The sequence below is a fragment of the Drosophila ananassae genome, chromosome 2L (genome assembly GCF_017639315.1).
Source record: "Drosophila ananassae strain 14024-0371.13 chromosome 2L, ASM1763931v2, whole genome shotgun sequence".
Classification (NCBI taxonomy): Eukaryota; Metazoa; Arthropoda; class Insecta; order Diptera; family Drosophilidae; genus Drosophila; species Drosophila ananassae.
Genome location: NC_057927.1, coordinates 12,214,563 through 12,239,911, shown reverse-complemented (window position 1 = coordinate 12,239,911; position 25,349 = coordinate 12,214,563). Strand labels below are relative to the sequence as shown.

The window sequence follows — 25,349 nt, the reverse complement described above, 5'->3', positions numbered from 1 at the left end:
AACGAAAAATGGAGGCGGAAGCAACATGAGGGGCACCGAGTTACACTTTGCCTGCAAACAAATCAACTTGAACTTCCGTTTCATTTCGCTTTTTCTTGCCATTTTATATTCTTTTGCAAGTTCCCCTCACTCTTTTCTCTTTTCACTAGAGGACCGACCCACTCAACTCTCAATTTTTATTTTCTCTTTACTGTGCATTTCGGCGACTTTAGCGTAAATTTACTTTTCACTTTCAGCGCGCCATCAAAAAGTTTTTGTGCATAGCTAACTTTTTGGCTCACTATACGTATATTTTCCATATTTTTCCCTGTTTTACTCGCCCTCTCCCTATGTACGTCTCTATTGCTTTCCATGTGGCTTTTCAATGTCATTGCACACACGTACACACTGCGATGGATTTCTTAGTAGGTTTTAAAAAAATGAATAACAATTTCTTTAAAAGTATTTTGCATATATATTTTTTTCTGAGTTTTTTCAGTGTTAACACTCTTCAAATATTTTTAGCTTATTTTTGGGAAGCAAAACTTTCTATTTCTGACATTTCATTTCCTTCATTTCAACCGTTTTGCACCTCGAAGCGGTTTTCTTTCAATTTTTACTTGGCAGAGTCGCGGATAGATAGGATGCTACAGTCACTGTCCTTTCTTTCCATCGCTGTATCATACCCTATTCCTTTGGCAGTTTGTGCCGCCTTAGTTGTTCTTGCTTAATTTAATGCCTGAGTGCTTATTTAAATTTTGGTCCCTCATCGTCTGCATTTCCAATTTTGTTTTGTCATTTACTTTTGGCTTGTATTATTTTGACATTTCTTGGCGAAATCAATCTGCGTCCGACGCGGGTGTGCATTGATATCAATTCCAATAATAGAAAAGCGAATTGTATTTTTGGCAATACCTCAAATTTTCACAAAAAGTTTGCAATTGTTTGTATGATGTGATGGGGAAAACCAAGAAAATCATTTTTGTAGCATACTTTTGAGCGGTAAATTGTTTCGAGAGGAAATGAACGTGGAACAATGGAATCGAAACAGCCTTTAGGTAAGTTACTTTTATTTTAAACATTTTCATTTCATATTTTGCAACTTAATAAAAAAAAACAAACATTAAAATTTAAAATGAAATAACCCATTTTATTTTGTTTTAATTTTGCTTAAATTTTTGTACTTTTTTACCATTAACACAGAAAACTCTCTTAGTCAGTCTCAAAATAAAAAATGGCAGTATTAGTAGGACTATAAAAATCGCAAACATAATCGCAAAAACATCAACATTATGGTACTGCCACCAGTTTAACCTTTGGGCGGCACTCTTGAGATAAGCAGCTCCTTGATGGCGGGTCACATGCTCCACCCAATAAATGGCATTTTCCAGAGGCGTTTGCTGCTGATCGCGATATCTGAAGGACATGCCACGAACTACTTCTGTGTAAGTTGAATCACTAACTATACTTTCGATGGCCGCACCGAAATCTTTAGCCTTCAAATTCTTAAAGTCCAACATGATACCGTATCCCGCTTGCTCAGCATGAGCCATATTGAAGAACTGATCACTGAAGATTGGCAAACCAATCACTGGCTTGCCATGATAAATGGACTCTGTGGTGCTCAACATTCCTCCGTGGGTAACAAAAGCCAAAACCTTTGGATGCGCCAGTATATCAGTTTGAGGAAACCAGTCGGAAATATACAAATTTTCTGGCTTGTTAGGTAGATCGTCCAACTCGAATTTCCAAAGAACTCGCTGCTTCAGCCCTCGGAAGGCCGTCAGGATCTCCTCCACCTTGGATGGCGGCAAGTCCTTACTCTTAAGATTAGAGCCCATTGAAAAGTAGATGGCTCCGTGATCCGATTCATTCAGGAATCTCTCTATTTTTTCTGGTAGCTTAATGACACATGTTGATTGATCAGAACCAGTGAGGCATTTCGTCTCATCTCATAGAAGTTGTGCTTATTTTCCGGGAAAAACTCTTTATAAAGTTTCTCTTGCCCTGGTAGGTAGTAGTAGTCGAGTAAAAGTCTTTCAAAGGCCAAAAAAGCAACATTCATAAAACGCTCGTAGAGTGACATGTGATCATTGAATGGCAACATTATGTGAGGAACAAAAGAAGCTGGAGCTGGAGAGCCAACCTGGGAAAAGACAGAGTATGTGAAAAAAACGAATTTAAATAATTGTTTAATTTATTGTACTTACCATGTCTGTGATAAAAGTTAACCCTCCTCCAGTACTTAATCCTATCAGAGGGGCGTTGAAATGTTCTGCCAATCCATAGTGGGCGTCGTTGTAGAATGTTTTACAGATGATAGCATCAAAAGATCGATTGCTCTTTATAAGATCTTGAAAGTTAGGATCCACAAAAAGACCTCTTGTGAGTCGGAAACCCATTTGATAGTGATCAATAAGCTTCTGCGTCAAAGGCTTATTGATCGAATCCCACAAGGCAGCAATGTCGCCTGTAACATTTCAACACATTTTTAGAAAATATTTATGAAAATCTATTAACGTCTTAACTTACCCTTCATAGCAGCTATTATATTTGGCACATTTATGTCGTGATAACCAGGAATATTCTTCTTTTGTGGAAACACTGAGACCACTGTGATCTCATGACCGGCATTCACTAAGCCCTTGGCTAATGCTTGTCCTACATTAAAGTGAGATCGACCAGGAGAATTTAAGACCATCAAGAAATGGTATCCATTCGAATATCCCAAGCTAAGAATAATCCCCAACAGCAAAGTTAATATACGCATTCTAACGAAATGAAGAGCCTCGGACCGAATCGATCTGAGCACGTTACTGGTGGCACTGAAAATGCTTTCCTCGGTCAACATAAATTTATACTGATATCTGGTAATATATGTATATGTTTGTTTACATATACATATACGAATTAAATTATTGTGAAATTCCAATTTACGTGAGCGCCGCCATGCAGAGAACCAACGCCAAATGCTAGGTAAACAAAATATTTTGTGGGTTCATTTGAAAAGGTATTTTAAAGCTAAAAATATACACTGCCTTTTAATTAAAGTTATTATAATTTGGGATGGTATGTGCTTATCTAATAACAGATAAAGTAAATTTTAACTTATTTAATGCCACATTATACAATTCACACCACAAACATTTTTATCAATCAGCTTTATTTTTTTTTTATAAACTATAACATTTGTAGTGTATATACAAACATACTTGTACGCACGTTTCGATTGATCCATAAAAGTTTGAAAAAGCCGGCACGTAAGAGATTTAAAACAAACAAAGATTGTTTGACTCACTTTTAAGAGAATGGCCCCAGAGAACTCGTTACGATAAGAGAAATACGCATAGCTAAGAGAACATTTTAAGAGTACTTTTTATTAAGAGAGTTAAAATGTAATAAATAATATTAAAAAAAAGTTCTAACTTTGTGACAGCTTAAGGATCAAAGGGAAATTGGCTGGGGGCCACATTGTCCTTTCACGAATTTTTCGAAGTTTTTGAAAAGGATCCCCCAAAAAATTGCACAAAAAATCGTAAAAAAATTATTGGTTCTTAGATTTTGATGCAAAATGATGGGGAATCGATGTAAAAATCGTTAAAGGTATTCCGCTCAAGAATCGGATTGAAATTGGCCAAGATATGGTCTTCGCTGGAGGCGATATTGTCCTTCCATGCATTATTGAAGGGAATCCCCCAGAAAAATTTACAAAAAATCTTTAAAATATTTTGTTCTTCGATTTTGATGCACAATGATGGAGAATCGATCTACAAATCGTTTAAGGTATTCCGCTCAAGAATCGGATGGAAATTGGCCAAAATATTATCGTCGCTGGGGGCCACAGTGTCCTTGCATGCATTATTGAAGGGAATCCCCCAGAAAATTTAAAAAAAAATCTTTAAAATATTTTGTTCTTCGATTTTGATGCAGAATGATGGAGAATCGATCTACAAATCGTTTAAGGTATTCCGCTCAAGAATCTGATGACAATTGGCCAAGATATTGCAATCGCTGGGGGCCATATTGTCCTTCCATGCATTATTGAAGGGGATCCCCCAGAAAATTTTACAAAAAATCTTTAAAATATTTTGTTCTTCGATTTTGATGCAGAATGATGGAGAATCGATCTACAAATCGTTTAAGGTATTCCGCTCAAGAATCAAGATGGAAATTGGCCAAAATATTATCGTCGCTGGAGGCCACATTGTCCTTGCAATTTTGGAACAGAATAGCGTATTAACTTACGGCATAAACAGTCATAAACAATTTTCAATAAACTTAATTTTAATATTTTGATTGTTTTTTTTAAGGTGAGGTCATTGACCATTGTTTTTACTTAAATATTTTTGCTTCCAATTGCCCCCATTTGCCAATGAAAAATAAAGTAGGCATAAAGAAAAGTAAACTTTAGTGTAATTGTTTTGATTAACCCATACGAACCTTGTAATAAAAAAATCTAAGTCTATTAAAAAACATTTTTTTAAATAATAGCAATTATAGATTGTTTGCAACTGGCTTTTAATATTATAAAAACTTATGAAATTTACGAAATTCACGTAGAACCCTGATAAGGAGTTTCTAACGAATGATCGTGCAGTGATTACAAATTTTGCAATGTTTAATGATGGAGCATGGGCAGAGAGACATGGATATGGCGGTAAAGTTGTCTGCCTGAGCGATATAATGTTAAAGAGAGAGGCGACTTAGAGCTTTTCGCTCTCAAAGTGTCCAATATAGAATCACCCACTCTCCGAGTTGTGCCAGGTTAAGATCAGAGCCCCAGAATTATTTCATAGGCTCCCTCTAATAAATACATGGAATTCTATAGAATTTTTCGAGTTTGTCGAGAGACGGCGTTCGAATAGCAGCTCCACGTAAAACGTTCGCCAACAAACATAATCGTATTCCATATTTGGATTAGTCTTAATTATATAGAATTCAAAGTTTATAAGACGCAAAACAATGCAGCTAACAAGTGGCCGGACAGGTTTTCTGGCCCTCTTGGTTCTCGGACTGCTGAGCTGCGTGTCCGCCTACAATTATCTGGTGGTGCTCCACACTGCCGCACGCTCCCACTACCACGTGGGATCCGCCCTGGCCAAGGGACTGGCCGGTGCCGGTCACCAGGTTACCCTCGTTTCGCCCTTTGAACTGAAGAAACCGATCAAGAATATTAAAGATGTGACAGTGAAGGCTATTTTAAAAGCAATGCAGGGTAAGTTTATAATTGACAAATGAGTGTGTAATGAATGCAAACTGGGTGCAAATTGAACTTGTTCTAACGATCTAATTAGAAGACAACACTTTACAAATGAATAAAAAATAAAATAAACAAGTAAAAGAGCTTTACATCCAAATCAAATTTTTCTTCATCACCATGACTAAGCACGAAATTTATCGCACTACATTGAAAATAAACTTAATGATTAATAGGAACTATTAATTTTATAGTATAATTGTTATATAAAACAGACTGGATTCTTTTCATCGAAGTTAACATAATCAGTTTCTTCGTACTTTTACTGCACTAATAAAAAAAACTCTTCAAAAGGCCAATCCAAATTATTTTGCATTTGATTTCATTCAAACTCACTCAGAAGTTATTATAGAGTTTATAATATAAACCCTTTTGTAATTTTATCTTCTATTTTAGGCAGTATGTCCAACCTGTTGGAATCGTCAAAGGAACCGATAATTAAACAGATTCTTGGATTCCACAACATGGGCTTGAATATTACGGAAGTGCTATTGAGTGATCCCGCCGTGGTTGAGCTGATGAAATCTAATCAGACTTACGATGCCGTCATATCAGAGGTATTCCTCAACGAAGCGCACTTTGGATTGGCGGAGCACTTCAATGCTCCACTGATAGGGCTGGGAACTTTTGGCGCCATCAGCTGGAATACGGATCTGGTGAGATATTATAAGATGAGATAAGTTGGAATACTTAATAATAATCGAAAATTCATAGGTTGGCACTCCTTCACCGCCGTCATATATTCCCCATGCGCTGCTGAAATTTAGTGACCATATGTCACTCGCCGAGCGAGTCGGAAACCTAGCCTTTGTCACCTACGAGTATTTGTTTTTGAACTATTTCTACCTGCCCCATCAGGAGGCTCTCTACCTCAAGTTCTTCCCCAACAACAAGCAGAATTTCTACGAAATGCGAAAGAACACAGCTTTGGTGCTTCTGAACCAGCATGTTTCCCTTAGTTTTCCACGGCCCTATTCCCCCAACATGATCGAAGTGGGCGGCATGCACATCAACAGGAAGAGGCAACCCCTTCCCGAGGACATTGAAAAGTTCATTGAAGAGGCCGAACATGGTGTCATATACTTTTCAATGGGATCCAACCTTAAGAGCAAGACCCTACCTTTAGAAAAGCGACAGGCTCTCATCGACACTTTCGCGCAACTGAAGCAGCGCGTTCTATGGAAGTTTGAGGATCCAAATCTACCCGGAAAACCCGATAATGTCTTTATCTCAGATTGGTTCCCACAGGACGACATACTGGCCCACGATAAAGTCCTTGCATTCATTACCCATGGAGGTCTCCTAAGTACTACCGAATCCATCTACCACCGCAAACCCTTTGTGGGAATTCCGATTTTCGGAGATCAATTCTTGAACATGGCTCGCGCTGAGCAAAATGGCTATGGAGTGACCGTGAACTACGAGGATTTGACAAGCTCTAACCTTTTATCGGCCATTAAGCGCCTTTTGAGTGACCCAGAGGCCACCAAGAAGGTGCGTGACATGTCTGACAGGTATCGAGATCAGCTACAAACTCCACTGGAACGAGCTGTTTTCTGGGTGGAGCATGTGAGTCGGCACAAGGGTGCCAAGTATCTGAGGAGCGCCTCACAGGATTTGAACTTTATCCAGTACCACAATCTGGATGCCATACTGATCCTCTACGGCGGCATCCTTTTCGTCCTGTATTGCCTGTTCAAGCTGATTGGCTTTATGTTCCGACTGTTGCAGGAATTGTTTATCAAAAAGGAAACTCCGAAGTCGAAGAAAAAAGCAAAGCAGAATTAAGAGAAAGTCATATTTGACTCTTGTACTAGGAAAAGTTTTTGAAACAATTATAGAGATTTTCGTGTATTTATTATTGGTGCTTTGTCCATTGCTGTAGGGTTTTTGTTAATAAGTACAATGTATTATATACAATAATATTTTAATACAAATAATTTTAAACATAAATAAATCATTGTAAAGATAAATTTAAGTAGCTTATGTAACTTTGGCATTAACGCGTTTGACGATTATATTTCAGCTAATACCCAAGTTTAGGAGTGGCTAAAGAAGGTGGCTAAGGAAGGCGATAAAAAAACCCATTTCTTTGTATGGGAGGAAGATAAGAGCTATATGATCAACAATTTTGACTTTTTTTAATCTTGACACCGTTTGATTAGTCTGTTGCTGGGTGTGAAAGTGAATGGTCCTAAAAAATAATCAACTTAAAATGAAGAGAAAAAATCTCAATATTGGTTTCATTTCTTTGTTCTGCTTTTATTTTGTTGCAACAGTTTCAGCTTACAATTACCTGGTAGTGTCACCCTCTGCTGCCAGTTCCCACTACCATGTGGGGTTTTCGTTGGTAAAAGGCTTGGCCAATTCAGGACATAATGTAACCCTAATTTCAGCATTTAAGCAAAAGAAGCCTGTAGATAACATTAAGGATGTGACAGCTCTTGGCATACATAAGACCATGGAAGGTGAGATTGATTAATGTCTGATATTCACATTTTATGAATGTGCTTTACTATTTTTTTTTTTAGAACATATAAGCAGTATTGTGAAAAATATGAAGAAGCCGATGTGGTTGCAGTCTTTTGATATATACAGCATGGGCCTAAAAATGACCGAAGCCTTGTTGAATGATACCTCGGTGTTGGAATTAATGAAATCGAATAAGACCTTTGATGCCGTAATTTCAGAGGTCTTTCTAAACGAAGCTCAGTTGGGACTGGCCGAGCACTTCAAGGCTCCACTCATTGTTTTAAGTGCGGTTGGCGCTATGCCCGCTCACGCGGATCTGGTGAGTTTTTCGCAGTAACTTCACAAAATAAATTAAACAAAAACAATTATTTTTAGGTTGGAACTTCATTTACACCCTCCTACATACCGCATGCCCTACTTCATTTTACCGACCACATGGACCTATGGGAACGATTGGTCAACTTTCTCTTTGTGACCTTCACTTATTCCATCCATAAATTTTTCGCATTGCCCCAACATGAAGCCCTTTACCAGAAATATTTCCCTGATAATAAGATGGATTTCTACGAGATGCGCAGGAATACAGCTCTAGTTCTCGTCAACGAGCATGCTTCCCTTAATCATCCCCGACCATTTTCCCCGAACATGATCCCAGTAGGTGGAATGCACATCAATCGCCAGCCACCTCAACCCCTGCCCGAAAATATTCGGCTGTTTATTGAGGGTGCCGAGCATGGAGTGATTTATTGTTCATTGGGCTCGAATGTTAAAAGTAAAACTCTGCCATTGGAAAAGCGCCGAGCATTTTTGGAAACTTTTGGGAAACTAAAACAACGAGTTTTGTGGAAGTTTGAAGAATCTGATCTGCCTGGAAGACCTGATAATGTACTTATATCCGACTGGTTTCCGCAGAATGACATTCTGGCCCATGATAAAGTTATTGCTTTTATCTCCCATGGTGGTCGGCTGAGTATTTTGGAGTCTATTTACCATGGCAAGCCTTTTGTGGGGATTCCGTTTTTTGGTGACCAATTCATGATTATGGCGCAAGCGGAGCAAAATGGAATAGGAATCGCCCTTAACTACGGGGATCTTACAGCTGATATACTTCTGGCTGCCACTAAGAAAATTCTCCAGGATCCAAAGTTCACTCGGAACGTCCGGGATATGTCCGACAGATTTCGTGATCAGCCGCAAACTCCACTGGAACGTGCTGTGTGGTGGGTGGAACACGTCACTAGGCACAAGGGAGCCAAATACCTTAAGAGTGCTGGGCAGGAATTAAACTTTTTTCAGTACCACAGCCTGGATGTCTTGCTAATTCTCTTCATTGGACTTTTTTTCATTATTTATTTACCAATCAAAACATTTGTATGGATACTAAATCGTTTAAATCAATTTTTTTTTAAAACAAAGGTACAACACGGCAAAAAAATTAAACAAAATTAGTAGGCTTGTAAATAAATGTTAAAAAGGTTATATGATAAAGCAACTATCATCTCTTTTTTATTAGAAAGCCTACTGTTTTTCGCAAGTATATGAATTGGCTAGTTTTGGAACCATTTGATATTGCTGAACAAGCTCGTAAAAATTTCATTTGAATTTTTGGCGGGGTATGCGGTTGGTCTTAGCCTGCGGTAAGAAACTTGAAAACTGAAATGAAAAATATTGTGAGCATCTATCGAAAAAATGTTTTTCCCTTTTCATTTTACTTCGTTTCTTTTCTTTGTTGATTTTACTACTCTTTATATACACTACCCTTATTTATCCTTTACGGTGTTGTCCTTTCAAATGTTTGTTGCTATTCTCATTTTTATATAAATTACACCAAATGTCACTAAACAAGACTGCACTACATATATTAAATACAGGCTAAAGCGCCATTTCAAATTTAATGAAAACCTTAATCAATATTCCCCAATGTAGTAAATATAATTATTTTCAAATTTCAATAATAAGAGAAACTCCCAAATGCCCTTAACCAGGGTATACGTCCTTTGTTGGATCCTATTTTCTCCCTCCTTCATGTTGCAAGTTGCACATAGTTAACGCTTCAGTTGTAAAAATGCCCATCAGCGCGTTCAAATTTTTAACAGCACCGCCACTGACGCTGCCACTCTTCCGCCCACTGCCACTCCCACAAACGCCTTCGGATGAATGCTTTTATTTTCCTTGCCGTGCATCCTCCGCTTAGTTTCCATCCGCCATTCCTCATCCCAGTCTTTGGGCCGGCAAAAGGCGTGTAAAACTTTTAGCACAACTTATTGAAACTGTTTTGGGCCATGGCCACGCTGCTGGAAAATCAGCGGAAATGTTGGCGGCTTTAATGCCAACCAGGCTTAAATGTGCACCCAAGTTTGTAGGAAGGGTAGCATTGTTGGGTTGCGAATGATTTTCAGCCGTCATGGTAAATACTTAAATTTTACAAAAAATTAAAGCAAGAAATATTATATATATCAATATATAACTAAAGATTAAACAATTAAGCAGTCTAAAATAAAGGTCGAACAGATGGGAAAATTTGCTTAGATTAATTGATTCTACTGAAAGCGTAATATGTTCGAGGATACCTGTTTAGAATCAAACTGAACTATTACTCTAAAAGTGAAAAGATAGCTTTTGAAAATATTACCAGAATTCTCTTATTGATTTTTAGTTCTTATATAACATGTTGCCTAAAACATTTCCATTATATTGTATATTTTTTAAGCCTAAATGGGCCTTTAAATTCTGACTCCTTTGTTCCATTCAAGGCGACTATCCCGCTGAGCTGCATTGTTTTCTATATATATTTAATCTTCAAGCTTGAACTCGTTATTATGCCCGATCAGTCCACAGTCATGAAGGGAAAAACCCCAGAAAAAAATTCAGCAGACCAATCGGTATAAAAGTTCCCACAAAATCTTATACGATTCAGTTAAATGAAGGCGGTGAAATGATCAAGTGGTATTTAAATACATGGCTGGTTCTGATAGCCAGCTCATCGGTCTTCTCCATAGAAGTGGACACCGATCTGGGACGCGTGCGAGGTACTAATCTGACTTCAAGATTGGGATTACCCTTCCATGCCTTTCGAGGCATTCGGTATGCAAAGCCGCCTCTGGGGAAGCTACGCTTCCTAAATCCCCAACCTGTAGAGGCCTGGAGTCCAGAGACCTTCGACGCCTCCGAAGATGGACCTATGTGTCCGCAACCCTGGGACAATATGACCGATGTGTCCGAGGACTGCCTGCGTCTCAATGTCTACACCAAGGACTTAAAGGCACGTCGACCAGTCATTGTTTTTCTGCATCCTGGAGGATTCTACGTGTTTTCAGGGCAAAGCAAATATCTGGCTGGACCAGAGCATTTTATGGACCGCGATTGCGTTTTGGTTTCAATAAACTACCGTCTAGGTAGCATGGGATTTCTGGCCACCGGAACTAAGGAAGCTCCTGGAAATGCAGGACTTAAGGATCAAGTTCAAGCTCTTCGTTGGATACAACAGCACATCCATCGCTTTGGCGGCGATCCAGAAAAGGTGACCCTCCTTGGATACAGTGCGGGAAGTCTTAGCATTGGATTGCATATGCTGTCGCCTATGTCGCGTGGTCTTTTCCATCGCGGAATCTGCATGAGTGCCTCACCTTATGGCCCTCCCAAATACTACACCAATGACCTCCAGTTGGCAAAACGACAGGCCAGACTCTTGGAATGTCCACAGGAACCAATCAAGGAAATGGTAAAGTGTATGCGACAGAAACCCGCTCTGGATTATGTGAGCACCTACAATGGAATGTTCGAGTTTGGCTGGAGTCCCGTTCTAAACTGGAGAATTGTAGTTGAAGAGGACTTTGGCCAGGAGCGGTATCTTATTGAGGATCCATTTAAAACTGCGCGACGCGGCGACTTCTATAAGGTTCCACTTATTACAGGGATTACTGAGTTTGAATTTCTATCTGGAGCGTTCTGTAAGTTTTAACACAAATTAAAATAAGCTTTTATAATCTATGAAGCTAATATGTAAAATTTGTAATTTACAAAGTTGATCTACGCAATGAAAGCATTATAAGCAACTATAACAAGGACTGGGAACACTATGCTTCAATCTCGCTGCTTCTGGAACGGGACACAAACCATTCGCGATATGCCACACGCGTTTTTAGGAAGAAATATATGCCTGAGAGCCTAGACAAGCTGGAGTATCCAAAGTCCCTGAAGGGCTTCGGCGAGCTAGTGAGCGATGCCCTAATAAATGTAGCAACCGATCGCTTTATGCGGTTAATGGCCCCTCATACTCCCATATATACGTACTACTTCCGCTACAAGGGCAGGTATAGTTTTCTTAAAAACCCTGATAACCAACAAGCCATGGGTAAGCTACTAAAGTCCAAGTCATTTTTGAACTAATGTCAAATTTAATTATATTTACAGGTCCTGTTCATCATGACGAACTCTTGTATCTATTCCACGTGGGACTCATAAGTCCTCTCTTTAAGCCGGATGATCCTGAGAGTTTTATGATTGAACGAATGACGCGAATGTGGTTTGCATTTGCTGAAAAGGGGTAATTTGTATATTAAGGTACTCAAGATGAAAGCTGCAATATAAACTTTATTATAGGAACCCTCACAACTCAAGCGATGAATATCTAAAGGATTTAAACTGGCCTCTGTACGATTCCAAGGATAAGGCATACTTGGAAATCGGCGACAAACTATCACCAAAGACTGGTGGTTTTCATGAGGAACGATTCCGCATTTGGGATGAATTGTTTCCTCTGTCTAACTATTATTGAAAGCCAATTTTGTAAAAGTCAAAAAGGAATCAAATAAATAAAGATAAATTCAGCAGACCTCTTAAATATCTGTCGATCTTTTTGGATTATTTTCTCTTTTTAGCTTAAAAATCAAAAAAGACGGACAACAAATCATTTAAAGAAACAAACATTAACAAACGAAAAGACAAAATGCTTGAATGCATAACTAGCATCCAGTGAACCATTATAAAGTCAACAATTTCAGCCAATTTAGGAACACATCTCGACTTGACTGGATTTCTCACTTGTGCCAATTGGTAGAAAAATAGAAGATTTTCCTCCTAAACATGTGGCAAATAAGATTCAGTCGAGAGAGGTCCAAATTGCTGCATTCCTTTTCTTTAAATTGCGCCAAATGAAAGCTAACTCGAGATGAATATTGACGGCAATTAAATTGTGATTACGAACGAGATTTTCGGCATCGGCAAATAAATATTTTCTGCGATAATCATCAGCTCATTAAAAACGCGACGAACCACAAAACAGGACATCATTAAATTGCCTCTTCTTCATAATGACCACTCTGGGCATTTAAAGGGATCGGAAACGAGCCCATACACGTGGGTCAGAAGATCCAACCCTAAATCGCATGAAATTATCTACATTTGCATACCGACACAAAATACACCGAACTAATGGCACCGCCAGCCACACCACATTTATATAGCTCATGAATTTTTGATTACGCATTTGGCAATGCAGCCAAAAACGGCCAAAACCAGCATGAGCCGCCGAGCCCCAATGAACCAAACCAAACCAATCCAACGGAAGTGACTCCATGCAATTTAATATTACGCATACGCAGCGTATGCAACTGATTGGCAGCGGTTAATAAATACGCACAAGCAGCGAACGCCACGCAAATATTTGTATGCATATTCCATAATTCACTGGACGCCAATCGTGCAGCTTTGCCTGCGACCAGAAAAGCATCGTTATATCATATATACATATATAACTTATATGTATGGTAAATGTGCGCATCATAATATCCCATTATTTTGGTGGAACCTTCTGTGGTAAAAACAAACTGAAATCCGCGGGGTGCCGCAAGCAGAAAGTTTAAAGGTTAAATAAATGCACAACCATTGGTTCAGCCACACAACCATTTTCTAGGTAAATTTATTTTAAACTTTGCTTAGGAGCTACCACGAAAATATCAATATCATTCATTTACTTTTAAATTTATTAGCTATTCTTAGTTTAAAGCTAGCGCTTTTTTAATTTTTGCCTCTTATTATTATTAGTATTGTAAACTTTACGAGGCTTTACACACTTTTTCACACACAGAACTATGCAAATGAAAACAATTCCTAGAACAAACAAAAATCCACCAATCAAAGTGCCCAATACATCCAGACTGTGGTAGGTGAAAAAATCCAGTTTTCTGCCCGAGACTCGCATGTGAGGAGCTCCTTTGTGCCGCAGGACGTAGTGAGTCCACCAGATAGCCGTGTCCAACGGAGTCATAGGCTTGTCCTTATAACGGGCCGAGGTGGTTCTGACCTTATCATCAAACGCCTTCTCCGTAAGCAATCGATGAATTGTAGAGTTAAGTTCTTCGGCTGTCATTTCGTTAAAATTCAAAGCCAAACCAAGGCCCTGGCGTATCACATACTCTATATTGCGGAATTGGTCAAAGAAGAAGGGTAATCCCAACATAGGTGTGCCATAATGGATGCTCTCTATGGTGCTGAGCAGGCCTCCATGAGTGACGAAAAGTCTCACCTTCGGATGGGCCAAGATATCTTGTTGCGGGAACCATTTACTAATAAAGACATTGGAGGGCATCTCCGGGAGGTTCTCTTCATCAAACTTCCATAGCACCCGTTGGGGCAAACTTGAGAAAGCTTGAAGAATTACTTTTAGCCGTTCCTGCGATAGTGTTTTGCTTTTAATATTGGAGCCCAGAGAAAAGTAAATGACGCCATCTTCACCAGCTCCTTGGATAAATTCCTCCAAGTCCGTGGGCAGGGCCTGGGGCTCCTGCTGGACATGCAGCCCGGCCACTTCAATTATATTTGGTACATAAGGTCTCGGCGGAGCCAAGGTAAAGTGCTGATTAACGAATATCAACGAAAAATCTCTAGACACCTTCGATAAAGAATGCTTATCAGCGATATTCGGAAAATACTTCCGATAGAGGGCTTCGTGTTTTGCTGCGTAACCCCAATTCCAATTAAGCCAGTTAATAGATTGCTCCACAAAATTGGACAGACGCCCTCCAAAGGTCTCGGTGTCTGGCACACTCATTTTGTGAAATGAGGATTGCAGATAGGATACTGGTGAAGTATTTCCAACCAATTCATCAATCTTCCAGTCAGTTCCATAAGGGGCTACTCCAATTATAGGAGCTTCAAAATAGACCGCCAATCCGTAAAGAGCTTCCGATCTCCATACATCCACAATTATCAGGTCAAAATTGGCTTTTCCTGGTTTTAAGATCTCTCGACGCACTGCATCATTATTAAATACCTTTTTCGTAAGATTTAAGCCATACTCGTGGACGATTTCAGCCGCTTTCCAAGTGTTCATTGGCGTGGTTAGTAATTTTAGAATATCTGAAAAAAATAACTTAAAATTTATACAAATTTTCATTTTCATAAATATACTCACCTTCAACTCCTTCCATTACTTCGGGGATTGGAATGTCTCGTATATTTTTTACGGGCTCCTTTGAAGGAAATGGATTAAGAAAGGTTACCTCATGGCCCAATGAAGCCAAACTTTTTAGGTAAGGCAGGACATATATATAGTGGGAGGGGCTTAGAATAGGGAATATTGCGAGGATTCGCGCCGCTTCCAGAAATCCAGGAAATACGCACATTGCCACGAAGAACCATCTTAAAATTAACATTTTCAACCAAACGATTCGACCGAGCTCAGACTGCAGACTGAAACCCTCAGGTTATAACCAAATACGATAAGATTACAGCACACTTTGTAGTGAACTAAGGAAGACAGTAAATCCTAAAATTTCCACATTGATTAGGTCAACTAACAAGAAGGGAAAGTACCCAACCCTTTATGTTGTAAATAAGTAAACTCATATCTCCACTATCAGTGACAGTTTTAGGGGAATATGGAATCAAATGTTTGTTAAAGAAAGTGTTTCGAATGCTACAAGCCAATGACTTTAATAAATGATAACATAATTATTCCATATATGCAAGCTGCATAAAGTTGCCATCCCATTTTATTATGAAAATATACAAATCAACTTTACATTTAAATCAAATAAAGCCTAATGAATTTTCCGTTTTTTCTTAGAGTTACGGAAGCCGGCGAGGGTGATAAATTTACAAAGCAAAGCCAGCACAATTGCAAGGAGCAGAAGAGCTCCTCCCAAAAGAGTTCCGATCACGTCCAAGCTGTGATAGGCAAAGAAGCCGAGATCTTGGCCAGCCACTCGCATGTGATAGGCCCCCTTGTGTCGCAAAACGTACTCTGTCCACCAAATGGCTGTTTCCAGAGGAGTCATCGGTTGGTCCCGATAGCGATCGGACATCTGCTTGGCCGTGTCCGCAAACTTGGGTTCGTTTACCAATCTCTCGATGGTTTCCTTAAACTCTCGCTGCGTCATTGTCTTGTGGTCGAGTCCCAGACCAAATCCAGCCTGTGTTGCTCTTTTGACATTCAGAAATTGGTCGTAGAAAAAGGGCAATCCAAGGACCGGCTTGCCATGGTGGATGCTCTCGATCGTGCTTAGCAAGCCTCCATGTGTGATGAAGAGCTTTACGTTGGGATGGGCCAAGATGTCTGGCTGGGGAAACCATTTGCTAATAAACACATTCGACGGCTTACCCGGCAACTGGTCCTCCTCGAATTTCCAAAGCACTCGCTGCGGCAGAGTGGCAAACGTTTTCAAGATTATTTCCCTTCTTTCAGCGGGCAAGTCCTTGCTTTTCACATTAGATCCCAAGGAGAAGTAGATGACGCCTGCCTTGCCGGCGCCCTGAATAAACTCTTCCAAGTCCTGGGGTAAAGGAGCCGGCTTATGAGATATATGCAGGCCTCCAACCTGGATCATGTTAGGAACATATGGACGGGGATAACTCAGCGAGAAGTGCTGATTGAGCAACACCAATGAGAAGTTTCTATTTAAGTCGGACAATGGAACCCTTTTCGAGGCCTCCGGGAAGTACTTCGCGTACATCTCTTCCTGCAGAGGCATGTGCACATATTTGTAGTTTAGCCAGGCTAATGTAGTATCCACAAAATTGGTAATGCGCTCTCTGAAACTCATTCGATCCGTTAAACCCGCGGTCACCAGGGGAGTGTATGACATGGGGGATACGTTGCCGACTAGCTCGTCGATATTCCAGTCAGTGCCAAAGGTCGAGAGACCAATGATTGGGGCATTGAAATGAGAAGCAAATCCATAATATGCATCTGTTCGCAAAGCCTCTACAATTATTAAGTCAAAGTGATCCTTTCCAAGTGGCAGGAGCGATTCTTTCACTTCTTTGTTTGTCAAAACGGCGCGAGTGACACTGACAAAAAATTTGTTAATAAAATTATTCTCTTGCCACAAGTTCATTGGCTGACTCAAGTCTGTAATTAGATCTACAAAAAACAAAAATTATCACTTTTAAATTTTAAATAATTGTAAGATAACTTGCCATTGTAGTTTTCGAATACCTCAGGTATAGGAATATCCCGGAAGTTTTTTAGAGGTTTCTTCTGGGGAAAAGCATTAATGGAGGTCACTTCGTGACCCCGAGCGGCGAGTTCCTTTAGATATGGCAACGCATTTATGTACTGCGACGGTCCGGGAAATGGAAATACAGCCAGTATTCTTGCCGCCTCCAAGCACACAGGCATAAGTAAAGTAAAAATTGCACATAATTTTAAAGGAAGCATCTCGCCATCCGTCTAGTTTCTCCGAACACAAGCAATGAACTGAATAAAAACACATAGTCTTATGAAATTCACCCTCTATTAGATAACGCAACAAACAAGACACGCTATAAAAAATCTTGACAGATGCGATTACATTAATTTAGTAGGCAATACACATACATTTGACGCTCCCTATCACTTTCTCGAATACTCCTCGAATTCCCATCAGCAAAATCATTAGAATGATTTGTTTTACTTTTTAATTGAAATATGTAGAAAATATTATTTAAAAATGTGCTATAATACACTCTTTACGAAAAAAAAAAATAGTGCGTTTTTTAACAGTTTTCCACTTAATCATTAAAGTTAAATTCTATAGATTCAAATCTTTTCTTTAAGTGTAACAGTGTATTAAGACAATGTTTATTAAGTAACTTAGTATGCCAGTTTATGCGTTATCAAAATTGTTGTTAAGGCTATTTGATAAGCTAAGTTACGATATGAATTAAAAACTTTTCAAACTTTGGATTATTTTTTTAAAACAATCTTTATTTTGGTTGCTATTGGATAGTCTTATTGGTGGGTTGTTAAAAAAACTTTCTAAAATCAAAACATGCAATCTCAAAACTTGTATTCTATGCTACCGTTAAAAAACATAAAAAACGATCAGTGCGGTATGAACTCTAGGCTGCTTAATAGCCTAAATTGGTTAATGGGTCTTCAATTTATTCGTCCGATGTCGACGCTTAACGATTACATAACAAAGGCCCCTGAACAGAAGCTTCAGAACAATTGCAAAGCTCAGTAGCACGAGCAACGCGAGTGCGAGGAGAAGGCCCCAGGTATCCAATCCGTGGAACTGCACAAAGCTGAGATCCCGGGAGGCACACCTCATGTGGGCGGCGCCATCATTTCGCAGAACATACTCTGTCCACCAGATGGCACGTTCCAAGGCGGTCTCTTTTTGATCGCGGAATAGCCTAGACTTGGTCTCAGCGGCCTTAGCATAGCTGGGATTCACCAGCAGTTCCTGGATCAACGGAATCAACACAGTGGCATTGGAACTCCACAAATCGGCACTTAGACCATAGCCCGCCTGCTTGGCCCTCTGGATATTTAAGTGCTGATCGTAGAAAACTGGCAGTCCCAAAACTGGTTTTCCAAAATATATGCTCTCGATGGTGCTCAATAATCCGCCGTGGGTAATGAACAGCTTTACATTCGGATGGGCCAGAATATCTGGTTGAGGAAACCACTTGCTAATGAAAACATTAGCTGGTTTCTCTTCCAGCTGATCGTCCTCGAATTTCCACAGTATACTTTGAGGCAAACTGGCAAAGGTTTCCATCAGAGCTTGACGGACAGACGGTGGCAGGTCCTTGCTTTTGATGTTGGAGCCCATCGAGAAATATATTACTCCCTCAGTGGCTTGACCGACAAAATCCGAAAGTTCCTGGGGCAGAGGTTGCACTTTACGTTGCTGCTGCAGATGGAGTCCTCCCACTTCGATCATATTGGGCAGATAGGGGCGCGGGTAGCTCAGTGAAAAGTGCTGACCCATCAGAACCAGTGAGAATTTATCCATGATCTCCTCTAGAGATTGCTTGGACTCTGGAAAGTATTTTTTAAGCAGGTCTCTCTGAGTTGGCAAGTGAACAACTCGCTTATGCACCCAAAGGAGCAAGGCATCCCAAAGGTTCCAGAAGCGATCTTCGAAATTCATTCGTTCTGTTCGTGATGACAAGAGCATAGGATTGTAGGACAGTGGCGAGATATTGCCCATTAATTCGTCGATATGGCGATCTGTTCCATACGATGAAATTCCCATGGTTAGGGCTCCAAAGTGCTGGGCTAATCCAAAAAGAGCCTCGTTTTGAACCGTTTCGAATACGACCATGTCGAACCTCTCGTCGCTGGCCAGCAACTCCTTCACAGCCGGATCATCCAGAATGCAAGTGGTTAGAAGATTGATGAACTCTGTGGTCATGGTCAGCATTTTCCACTGGCTAGCTGGCGCATTGTACATAATACTGTTAAAAGCTGAAAGTAGAAATAAATATATTTTATTCTTTTCATTTAACGCACATGAAATTATTTCATAGCTTGTGAAATTATCAAGTATGAATAGTATTACCTGCCATTAGTTCGTGAATTTTTTTTGCACCAATTACACGAAAATTGGGCTCAATTTTGTCGCTACCGAAGGTGTTAATTACTGTGACATTGTGACTACGTCGGGATAGCTCCTTAAGGTACTGTTCAGCGAAAATATACTGAGATCGACCGGGGAAGGGAAACACCGCCAGAATGCGGGAACTTTTAACCTTGTCATCGGCATTAGAACTCAAAACAAGCACCAAGCCAACAACAAAAAAAAGGCCGATACCAGCACCAGAACTTGAAATTCGCATTTCAACCGATTCGCTGACAAACAGCAACTAATCGGCTATAACAAGTTGCTTATAATTATCTGTGAGCGCCCATTTATTTACTCGTATACCCGTAAACTTTTCGCTCACACTATTTAATCAAAATTCAGTGGAGCGAGACAAATGCATTGTTTTTATGTACAACGTTATTTTCTACACATTTAAACTTAATTATTTAAGCTTATGCACATATATTTTTTGGCGTCACCGGCTTGCCTTAGACAACTTTGTTGATTGTTTATACACAAGTCTCGGTGGTTATGCAACTACATATGTATGATTCTCTGAAGGTTTCTCTTTATTTTGTATTTATTCTCTTAGTCTTTAAGAAATAAAAGCTGTTCTTCAATCTTTTTATTACTCTCTTTATTATTTTTCTCTTAAATCTTAGTTTAATTGTTTTAGTGCAGAAATTAATTGTTTTATTTTGATGATTATTTTGATATTATATTCTTTAAATTTATGTAACAGGATATAACAGTCTTTCCGATCCTTTTTAGTATTTTTCAGCATTAATAGCCGGATACATCCTTTTTTATCATTTTTAGAATAAAATTTTGTTTAATAAAGTATTGAAAAACACATTTGATTTAAAAATTCCTCCTTGTTGCTCATTAAATTAATAGAATTATTTAATTATATGTTTATAGTTGTAAACAATTAAATTTATTTTATAATTTTTAGCCACACGGAAATAATTTGAAGCGTGTTAAAAATAAACCTTACAATCTCAAATATCGAATAATTAAGATAAGATAAAAGTATTACGGAGCTTATCATCAATTTTTCTGCTGTAATCTATGATTAAAAATAAGAAACAATCAAATGGAAGTACCTAATATTTTCCACTACATACGTAGCTAATATTTGGTTATTAATCATAACTTATCAAAAAATATTATTTTAAATATAAATTCTATGATCGTTCCATTCCTTTCTATTTTATCATCGGAAGCATGGCAAAAAGCGCTTTGCAAATTTGACCAAATACCTTAGATAACATCTCCACTTGGAAAGTGCGAAGTAAACCGAAAAAATTGTAACGAAGAACCGTAATCCTAAGAGCAAAAATTTGTCCAGGGAATAATATTCTGCAAATTTTATGTTCGAATGGGGAACCCGCATGTGTTTGGCTCCTTTGTAGCGCAGGACATACTCTGTCCAGTAAATAGTTTGTTCCAAAGGATGCATGGGACGATCCCGAAACCTTTGGGATAAAGCCAAGGCATTTTCCGAGAAAGTAGGATTATTGATCAAGCTATCGATGGATTTTTTAAGATCCTCCCCACTAAAGCTATTTATATTCATTAACAGCGCCATGCCGTCGTCTACCAAAACTTCAAAGTTCCGGAATTGATCGTAATAAATAGGAAACCCCAACAGAGGTTTTCCATAGTAGACCGCCTCAATAACACTCAGCATTCCGCCGTGACAAATAAACATCTTCACATTCGGGTGCGCTAAAATGGTTTGTTGGGGCAGGAAATTTGCCATATAAATATTTTGAGTCAAATTTTCAAAGGGTTCGTCTTCGAATTTCCAAATAACACGCTGTGGTAGTGACTTGAAGGTCTCCACAAACATTTCCAATGTTTCTGTTGGCAGATCCTTACACTTTAGTTCCACACCTAGGGAAAAATATATCACGCCGTATTCTGCCTCATCGATGAAAACTTGCAGATCTTTTGAGAGTTTTGGAACGACTTTCGGTATATGAAGGCCACCCACTTCGATTATCCCAGGAGCATTCGGTCTGGCGCGGAACATGCTGAAGTGCTGATTGAGTAGAATTAGGGAAAAACTGTGTCGAATTTCCAAAAACGATTGATCCAGATGGCCAAAAAAATAATCGTGTACCATTTTTAGTTTTGGAAGAAATATCATTTCAAACAGCAGCCACTCTTCTGTACTGATATACCAAGTATAAAGGCGGTCCCAGATGCTGCCTGAGGCTGGAGTTACCAATGGCATTATTGGCTCCTCCACCACCGATACCCCATGATCCTTTAGTCGGTTGATGTTCCAGTCTGCCCCACAGGTTGAAATGCCAACAAGCGATGCATTGAAATGGGCGGCTAGGCCATAGAGCAAATCCGTATAACCTGCTTCCAATATCAGCAAATCGAATGTAACATTAGTTTTTATCAGAGCCTGAACTCCCGGATTGAGGAGAACATTAAGTCCAGCTTTAACCATGACATTGGCCATGGTGTGCATTTCTGCCCATTTTCCTCCGGGAGAACCAACAACTGAGTCAAGAAATATGTCTTCAAAATCTACAATTTTATATAAAAGTAATTCGTGAGTAATATTCTCTTTAAAAAGGCCGAAGGCCCTCGTACCTGAAATAATGTTGTGGTTATCCATTATGCGAATAGAGGTCACATTTCCAATAGTCATGCACTCCTTATAGGCCAGGATAACTGTGAGTTCGTGGCCACGATCCACAAGTCCATGGATATAGGGGGACATTAATGCGCACTGAGAATATGATTCATATGGGGCGATAAAGAGGATCCGAGCAGCTTCTAACCAACAGATCAAACTCATGGCCGTTGGCCAAAAGAGCAGCCAACGTCCCGGTGGAAACATTTCAATCCAGCGCTAGACTTACAACTGACTGCCTCAAAGAGCTGACAATTCGCATTTTGCTGATTAGATTGTCCCAATGAGAGTGTTGTACCCGGCTGTTTATTCAACCAATAAAAAATATATAAGCAGTATCAGTTCGGACAGCGGTATGTGCGGTTGATTTGGATCTAGCAATGTCGAGAGGCTTTTCGAGCTTGGGCATTCTGACCCTATTGTTCGTTTGCCTGCTGGAGCCTAAAATTGTAAAATCGGAAAACATATTGGGAATATTCTCATACACTTTTGGATCATCTTACCTTCTGATCGAGCCCTATTTAAACCTCCTTGTCCAGCGGGGCCACCAGTTGACAATCATTTCGGCCGTCACCCACTTGCCGCACATTGAGGGTGCTCACCACATTCGCGTGGCAAGACTCGATCAGCAAATGCAAGGTGAGCATAAATATAATATTCCACCCCTTCCAAATAATCATAAATTGTTCGTCGAAGATCTCCTTGACTACGATTATGAATTCGAGGTAACCAAGTGGATGGAGGCTCAGTTCGTCTCCGACTACTTTTTCAACTGTTCCAAGTTCGTACTCGAGGATCCTGGCGTGCAGGAGTTAATCCACAACAAGAGTGTTGAATTCTCTATGGTGATTTTGGAGGCTGCCCACACCGACGCCCTTTATGGATTTGCTCAGCATTTCAATGCTCCGCTGGTAGGTATTGCCGCCTTTGGCTCTGCTTGGAACATTGACTTCTTGGCCGGCAACTCCGCCCCGAGTGTTTACGAGCCAATGTCAGCCTTGGGTTACTCGCCGGGGCTTAGTTTACTGGAGAAGTGGTACAACCTTATTTTTATCACAGAAGAGCGCTTGGTAGAGCGTTTTATTTACCTGCCTCGCCAAATCGATCTTTATAAAAAGTACTTTTCTGACGGAGCAGCCAGTCTGCACGATATCCGCCGGAGATTTTCCCTGATCCTGATCAACCAGCACTTTAGCCTGGGACGGGTACGTAGCAATGTGCCCAATTTGGTGGAAGTAGCTGGAATGCACTTGGCAGGGCAGCCAGATCCCTTAGGCGATGAGCTCAGGGCCTTCATCGAGGGTGCTGAGCATGGAGTAATATATTTTTCCATGGGCCTTCAGGTGCTGGAGAAATGGCTGCCGCCGGGACTGCCCGAGATAATGATTAATTCATTCAAGAAGCTAAAGCAACGTGTGATATGGAAGTGGTCTGATGGGTCAATAGCAAACAATACCAGCAATGTGTATGTCAGTGGACTATTGCCGCAACGCGAAATACTAAACCACCCGAATGTGAAGCTCTTCATCACCCACGGCGGTCTTTTGAGCATCATCGAGGCCGCTCATTATGCCGTCCCAATACTCAGCCTGCCTCTCTTCTTTGATCAGTTTCAAAACACCAAGCGAATGGAGAAAATGGGAGTGGCCCGTAGCCTGGAAATTTTAAATATCTCCCAAGAAATAGTTGTGCAGGCCATAGAAGATATGTTGAACAACAGCTCTTACAAGCAGAGAGCCCTTGATTTGTCCGAAAGATTCCACGACCAACCCATGTCCCCCATCGATACGGCCATTTGGTGGACGGAGTACGTCCTTCGACACAAGGGAGCCGATCACATGCGAATCGCCGAGCAGGAAATGTCCCTTATGCAATACTACAATGTGGACATAATCTCTGTGCTTTTCGGACGCATCGGCTTCACTGTCCTCATCGTGATTTTCCTGGGATGGAAACTGGTCACTTTGGCCACCAGGAACTTAGAGTACAGGTTTAATTGGCTAATGGTCAGGTAATGCGCTCTCTACCAAACTCTACTCCAAAAAAAAGGCTAAAAATGAACAAAAATGTAAATATTAATGTTATTGTTATGATATACTTTTGTTTTAGAAAGATTAATCAAAATAAAATATTTCCTATAATTAAATAAAACATAAATTCAGCTTTAAATTAAATAGTATGTGTGTTACCTACATTTTGGCTGAAACTTTATTAGCTCTTCTCTTACCGTCCGCGACCTTCCGTCAACTTAAATTTGAAAACTGATAAACCAAAATCGTGAGAACCTTAAAAAGTGTTTTGGTTTGTTGTAGTTAAAATTACTATTTACTATCACCGATAGACTTTATTATCTTATCTGTCGGCCAAGTGACCAGTGATAGGGAAAATAAAATATGTCTTTAGCCACAAATCATGTTTGAAGTTTAAACAATTGTCTGATGGATTTTTGGCAGTTTGCGATTTAAGCACCATAATATTGACTCAGAAAGAGCAGTAGACTGAAAAGAAAGATACCTTCCCAACAATTGCCATGTATATTCTAATTAAAAAACTTTACTCTCCTTTTAGTCGTTATCTATCCGGACCTTTTTCCTTTTTATTCTTTTTTTGGCCATAAACATAACCGCGCTCATTACGCATTTTACATCAATCAGCACGTGCCCAGCATGTTTTCAACTCTTTTAATAAAAAAAAAACCGAATAAAGGGCCAAGGTATTGAAAAAAGTGACTACTTTCTACTTTCTTCCTTCTGGAAAGAGGACATTAAAATGCGCCGGACAAGCTGAGGGAAAAAAGTGCGCACAATTGCTCTCACAATTGCTGGGTAAAATATCCCAGGGACGTGGACCTCAAGAAGTGGGATAGTCAAAGGAACTTGGGGTGGAAGTCCTGAAAGTGTAGCCAGGGGATCGGTCTTCCCTGAATCCATTGAAGCGTAAAGCCAGTGACGGTCCATCGATAGCCAAGGTAACGAACGTTTCCCGCATAAAAACAGTCCCAGCTACAGTGATAACTCCATAAATCTAATTTGCAAGGAAAATAAATAAACAAGAGTTGACTGATTATAAAAAGAGGGTTCACTGATTAGATAGTGTAATTGAATGGTGTTCATATCAACGTTTACTTTACTGTTCGCGAAAAATAGCTTTAATTTTAAAGTAGAAGCTTTTACCATTCTCTGTTAAA

The 25,349-nt window shown here is 39.7% G+C and overlaps 9 protein-coding genes across 9 annotated transcripts; 4 read left to right on the top strand and 5 right to left on the bottom strand.

Annotated features, from left to right (window-relative positions):
* Positions 1 to 949: 949 nt before the first annotated feature.
* LOC6501040 (UDP-glycosyltransferase UGT5) lies at positions 950 to 2,814 on the bottom strand. The gene is given in 4 exon segments (XM_001954405.4): positions 950 to 1,882; positions 1,885 to 2,125; positions 2,190 to 2,449; positions 2,512 to 2,814. Coding segments are annotated over 4 exon segments (1,482 nt in total). The 5' UTR covers positions 2,750 to 2,814; the 3' UTR covers positions 950 to 1,139.
* Positions 2,815 to 4,796: 1,982 nt separating this feature from the next.
* On the top strand, positions 4,797 to 7,387 carry LOC6499525 (UDP-glycosyltransferase UGT5). The gene is made up of 3 exons (XM_001954404.3): positions 4,797 to 5,194; positions 5,633 to 5,892; positions 5,951 to 7,387. The coding sequence occupies exons 1-3, from the start codon at positions 4,942 to 4,944 to the stop codon at positions 7,022 to 7,024; spliced, it is 1,587 nt and encodes a 528-aa protein (XP_001954440.1). The 5' UTR covers positions 4,797 to 4,941; the 3' UTR covers positions 7,025 to 7,387.
* A 37-nt stretch (positions 7,388 to 7,424) lies between these two features.
* LOC6499526 (UDP-glycosyltransferase UGT5) lies at positions 7,425 to 9,360 on the top strand. The gene is made up of 3 exons (XM_044717048.1): positions 7,425 to 7,704; positions 7,768 to 8,027; positions 8,084 to 9,360. The coding sequence occupies exons 1-3, from the start codon at positions 7,425 to 7,427 to the stop codon at positions 9,155 to 9,157; spliced, it is 1,614 nt and encodes a 537-aa protein (XP_044572983.1). The 3' UTR covers positions 9,158 to 9,360.
* A 1,238-nt stretch (positions 9,361 to 10,598) lies between these two features.
* LOC6499527 (juvenile hormone esterase) lies at positions 10,599 to 12,551 on the top strand. Its single transcript, XM_001954402.4, has 4 exons — positions 10,599 to 11,658; positions 11,733 to 12,062; positions 12,122 to 12,254; positions 12,311 to 12,551. Exons 1-4 carry the CDS (start codon positions 10,644 to 10,646, stop codon positions 12,483 to 12,485), a joined length of 1,653 nt encoding a protein of 550 aa, XP_001954438.1. The 5' UTR covers positions 10,599 to 10,643; the 3' UTR covers positions 12,486 to 12,551.
* A 1,050-nt stretch (positions 12,552 to 13,601) lies between these two features.
* Positions 13,602 to 15,662, bottom strand: LOC6501039 (UDP-glucosyltransferase 2). The gene is made up of 2 exons (XM_001954401.3): positions 15,123 to 15,662; positions 13,602 to 15,067 (listed from the first exon to the last, which is right to left on the bottom strand). The coding sequence occupies exons 1-2, from the start codon at positions 15,361 to 15,363 to the stop codon at positions 13,716 to 13,718; spliced, it is 1,593 nt and encodes a 530-aa protein (XP_001954437.1). The 5' UTR covers positions 15,364 to 15,662; the 3' UTR covers positions 13,602 to 13,715.
* A 2-nt stretch (positions 15,663 to 15,664) lies between these two features.
* Positions 15,665 to 17,417, bottom strand: LOC6502673 (UDP-glycosyltransferase UGT5). Its single transcript, XM_001954400.4, has 2 exons — positions 17,129 to 17,417; positions 15,665 to 17,072 (listed from the first exon to the last, which is right to left on the bottom strand). The coding sequence occupies exons 1-2, from the start codon at positions 17,367 to 17,369 to the stop codon at positions 15,751 to 15,753; spliced, it is 1,563 nt and encodes a 520-aa protein (XP_001954436.1). The 5' UTR covers positions 17,370 to 17,417; the 3' UTR covers positions 15,665 to 15,750.
* A 459-nt stretch (positions 17,418 to 17,876) lies between these two features.
* On the bottom strand, positions 17,877 to 19,859 carry LOC6501038 (UDP-glucosyltransferase 2). The gene is made up of 2 exons (XM_001954399.4): positions 19,483 to 19,859; positions 17,877 to 19,388 (listed from the first exon to the last, which is right to left on the bottom strand). Exons 1-2 carry the CDS (start codon positions 19,757 to 19,759, stop codon positions 18,058 to 18,060), a joined length of 1,608 nt encoding a protein of 535 aa, XP_001954435.3. The 5' UTR covers positions 19,760 to 19,859; the 3' UTR covers positions 17,877 to 18,057.
* A 269-nt stretch (positions 19,860 to 20,128) lies between these two features.
* LOC6501037 (UDP-glycosyltransferase UGT5) lies at positions 20,129 to 22,405 on the bottom strand. The gene is made up of 2 exons (XM_001954398.4): positions 22,120 to 22,405; positions 20,129 to 22,053 (listed from the first exon to the last, which is right to left on the bottom strand). Exons 1-2 carry the CDS (start codon positions 22,367 to 22,369, stop codon positions 20,723 to 20,725), a joined length of 1,581 nt encoding a protein of 526 aa, XP_001954434.2. The 5' UTR covers positions 22,370 to 22,405; the 3' UTR covers positions 20,129 to 20,722.
* Positions 22,406 to 22,473: 68 nt separating this feature from the next.
* Positions 22,474 to 24,318, top strand: LOC6499528 (UDP-glycosyltransferase UGT4). Its single transcript, XM_001954397.4, has 2 exons — positions 22,474 to 22,801; positions 22,859 to 24,318. The coding sequence occupies exons 1-2, from the start codon at positions 22,543 to 22,545 to the stop codon at positions 24,175 to 24,177; spliced, it is 1,578 nt and encodes a 525-aa protein (XP_001954433.1). The 5' UTR covers positions 22,474 to 22,542; the 3' UTR covers positions 24,178 to 24,318.
* Positions 24,319 to 25,349: the final 1,031 nt, after the last annotated feature.